General features: G+C 38.7%; 1 protein-coding gene across 2 annotated transcripts in view; it reads left to right on the forward strand.

Moving 5' to 3' along the window:
- LOC106870753 (eukaryotic translation initiation factor 2-alpha kinase 3) overlaps positions 1-4,162 on the forward strand; it is a 58,471-nt gene that overhangs the window by 12,831 nt on the left and 41,478 nt on the right. For both annotated transcript variants that reach the window (XM_014916948.2, XM_014916949.2), the window contains exon 3: positions 2,441-2,638. In XM_014916948.2, the coding sequence (XP_014772434.1) occupies positions 2,441-2,638 (198 nt within the window). The remainder of the gene's footprint in view (positions 1-2,440; positions 2,639-4,162) is intronic.

Here is a 4,162-nt window from a genome sequence, read left to right on the forward strand (position 1 = left end):
ATATATATATATATAACTCTCAAGGGAAGTCTCGTGCAACCATGTGGAAATCATGAGATGAGAGATGAATGAGCTTGCAGCCATAAAAGGAGCGATACCACTACGCATGTGGAGGATGCTAGGCACTGTACAGTGTGGCCCTCGGAAGTGAACAGTGTAACTTGCAGTTATGAACATTCAATATATTTTCTAAATGAGTGAAGCATAACACTTTGGTCTTCTACACAGTTTTCCTTCTAACTTTAGGTTCATGAATACAATAATGGATTTTGTAGATTTTGCCATTACATCCTTCTCAAATAGTGCTTTGATGGTGAATTTCATCTTTAACAAATCTTTGTGTGACATCCGAACCATGACTCCCACTACTCTCAATACTTGGTAGTGTTCCAATTCATTCTGGTTCAGTCGGTGGGGCATGCTTGGATAGGCTTTGACAAGATCTAACCAAATGACTGTGTGACAGCTTTTGGCTTCTTTAATGATCATTCAGAATTCTTTATTTTTGGATACTTGTATGAATATAATATTCTCATTGATAAGTGAACCTGATATTAGCCTTTTAGCAATGATTGTCGGAATACTTTCTCTTCAATATTTTACAAGGAAATCTCTCCAAATTGGTCAAATTCTGATGGGTTCGGTTCTTTAAGGATAAAGCAGACTTAGTGAGTTCCTGCTGAATTCCTGTTTTTTCTTCCAAAGCATTCATAAAACTTTCAACAGCAGTATTTTTGTAGCAGAAGGCAGTTTTTGTTGATCCTTTAAGAGATACCAGATGGTTGTGGGGCAGAGCTTCCGTGTGCTTTTGCCACCATTTGTGTCTTTACTTTTATCAAGTGTGAAATCTGCCTTGTTGAGAGGGGTTTCTGGCTTGGAACATTTACAGTTGAAGAAGACAATCTCCCAGTATGATGTCTCTGCTGGTGAGGGTCATTGTACTGGGGGTCTCTCTATCTTTTACTTCTTGGCTTTCCATGAAGGTCAACCATAAAACCACAAAGGGGTTTCCTTTGTTTATGCTCCACTCTCTCCCTGCTTATTCTGCATTGTCTCCACCATATAATGCTGAAGCAGAGTTGTTTGCAGCCATGAACTTGGCTGCTTTCAGGCTGCTTTTTCTCTGTCGTCTTTTCCTTAATAATCTTCCTTCTTCATTTCTATGATGTGGTATGGTTTCATTCTGGGACCACATGGTTTGTCAGATTTTACTTTTTTCATGCCCCAAAACCTCTTTGCATGCTTCATAATCTTTATCTTTCTAGTTGCATCTCCTTTATGCTCTGCTGAAATGTGTTATAGTATGCTGCTGCTGCTGGTAAATTCGGTTTAGATTTCTACTCGAAATCCTCATGGCTTTTGGAGTCATCTTTTTCTCCTGTGCTTTGATCTCAGAGTACATTGAACTCTTGAACCCTGAGCTGGACAGAGAAGTCTCCCAGTACTGTGGATTGTATCCTGGTTTTAGTTTTCCACTGATTAACAAGCAGTTCTGATAAGCTCAGATTGTTTTCTGGGCCATGTTTTGCATTACTACAATTGCTTTTTGCATTTCGTCTTGAATTTTCATATTGCATTCATTCTTGAATATTCCCCTCTTTTTGGCATCACTCTCCTATCTCGTCTTTATACCATTGTTTGTGTCATCATTTAGTATTTATGGTTTGCTAATACAGTACGTCAGGCTGTTGGCCCTATCTTTTTTGGATATCATCTTTGTGCTGCTACCTCATTCTTTCACTGATGTCATTTAATACTCACACCAGTACTCCATAAAGTACATTAATAACCCATTATACTCGGAATGAAATTAACTGTGAATATTTTCAATGTGAAATGAATCAATTTGCGACACAAGAGAAAGAGGCTTCCTGACAGTATCTAAACAATATGTCTGTTGCTTGCCAGTTGACTTGTTACATTATTTATCGATGTTGACAAGTGAATTGATCTCCAAAGATAACAAATTTGAAGACACAGAAATATGTTGCTTTTGTTTTACACTCTCTGAGAGTTTAATGTTGGTGGCACATTAAAAGCACTCAGCGCACACACTGTAAAGTGGTTGGTGTTAGGAAGGGCATCTGGTTGTAGAAACCACGCCAAATCAGACTGGAACCTGGTGCAGCTTGCCTGCTCTGGTCAAGCCGTCCAACCCATGCCAGCATGGAAAATGGACATTAAAAGGATGATGAGATTACTCTTATCAACAAAACAAAATAACAGCAGAACAGACCATCTCAATTCTAAATGTTAAAAGAAATCCTATTTATTATGTTTGTAAAAATATCAATAACTTAATGAACTTGTTGCTTCTGTGAATCTGTGCTTTGTGTTTAATTCTAATAGAATATTCTAGAAACTTGAACTAAAGATGCATTCTAAATTTAGACAACACATTTGTAATAGCTACTAATGACATGATTTAATTTGTTTACAGCTGTCAAAGAATGGAGTGAAAACACGATTGATTCCCTCTCTTGATGGTGGTTTATATCAAGAGGATGGCACTAATATCGAACGGCTTCTTATATCCTCGGAAACCCTTCTTAGTTCTACATTCCGCATTGATGATGATACTATGATGATAGGAGGGAAAACTATTCAAAATTATGGAATTGATATGAACTCTGGACAAGTAAATATTTCTAAAATATTTTCAGAAAAGAAATTTTATTAAGTATTTTTTCTTCATTTTTTAAAGTTTTTATTTCTGATTGTAGGCCAATGGAACTATTCAAGTTTTTACTGTTATAAACCATCATTAGGTTTTGCTTATTCTAGTTTTTACTGACAGGGGTTATCACTTCCAGTGCAAGAGATAAATCCTCAAATGTGCAACTTTGCTAAGAGATTCTCAAATGTGCAAATAGAAAGAGAATGCCAGCACATGGTGTAGGATAGCAGGTCTGTTGTAAACTTGGCTCTGTAGAATTATATTGGTGTTTAAAGGATAGGAAAATGGAAGGAAGGCTTTATCACATTGTTTTCTAAAATTGGAGTAGAAACATGTAGACAAAGAAAGAATGAAGAGTTTAGCGAAGACAAAAGGCAGTGCACTGCACTCACTCACGCACACACTCACTCACTCACGCACACACTCTCTTTCTTTCTTTCTTTCACACTCATTGAGATGATAAGGAGAATTGTCAAGAGGGTTATTTTGTTATAAGTTTTTGCACATATAATAATAATAATAATAATAATAATAAATAATAACAGAAGAATGAGGCCTCTATATTAGATAAATAAAAGATTATTTATATAAGACCTTCGTACATTGGGCCTCACCGAGGCGATGACTACGGACCGAGACCTTTGGAAATGGGCTGTGCGTGAGAAGACCCGGCAAGCCAAGTAAGATCGTTGCCAGTGCCCCTGGACTGGTTCTTGTGCGGGTGGCACATGAGATGCACCATTTTGAGCGTGGCCGTTGCCAGTACCGCCTGACTGGCTCCTGTAGGATTTTCGAGCGAGATCGTTGCCAGTGCCCCTGGACTGGCTTGTGCGGGTGGCACATAAAAGACACCATTTCGAGCGTGGCCGTTTTCGTGCGGGTGACACGTAAAAGCACCCACTACACTCTCTGAGTGGTTGGCGTTAGGAAGGGCATCCAGCTGTAGAAACTCTGCCAAATTAGACTGGAGCCTGGTGTTGCCATCCGGTTTCACCAGTCCTCAGTCAAATCGTCCAACCCATGCTAGCATGGAAAGCGGACGTTAAACGATGATGATGATTATTTATATAGTAATCAGAATTTTGAATGTCGGCTAATTTAAATAACGGCAACAGATGAGAATGCATTGTAGCCCTTTGCTCCGAGTACTATAATGACAGTTTACTGTTTGTTCTAAATTAACACACACACACACACACACATGGACTGGTGGGTTGAAAATGATGAACCTGGGTAATACATTTATATTTGTGTGTGGTGGGAGTTATCCATGTGTGAAGGAACCTGAGCTGCTGGTGTCCCAACCAAATGTTATCAGCCATATTGTGTTTTTACTTGGATGAGTCATCAGAGTTGAACTCTTCCTTTTGTTATTTTGAGTGAGTGTTTACATCTTGGAGTTGGGTTATGGAGCCTGGTGGATTGATTGGCAAGATTCCTATATTTGTTGATTGTGGCAGCACACCTGTTTCTGTCTTCATTCCT

The sequence above is a fragment of the Octopus bimaculoides genome, chromosome 2 (genome assembly GCF_001194135.2).
Source record: "Octopus bimaculoides isolate UCB-OBI-ISO-001 chromosome 2, ASM119413v2, whole genome shotgun sequence".
NCBI classification, from domain to species: domain Eukaryota; kingdom Metazoa; phylum Mollusca; class Cephalopoda; order Octopoda; family Octopodidae; genus Octopus; species Octopus bimaculoides.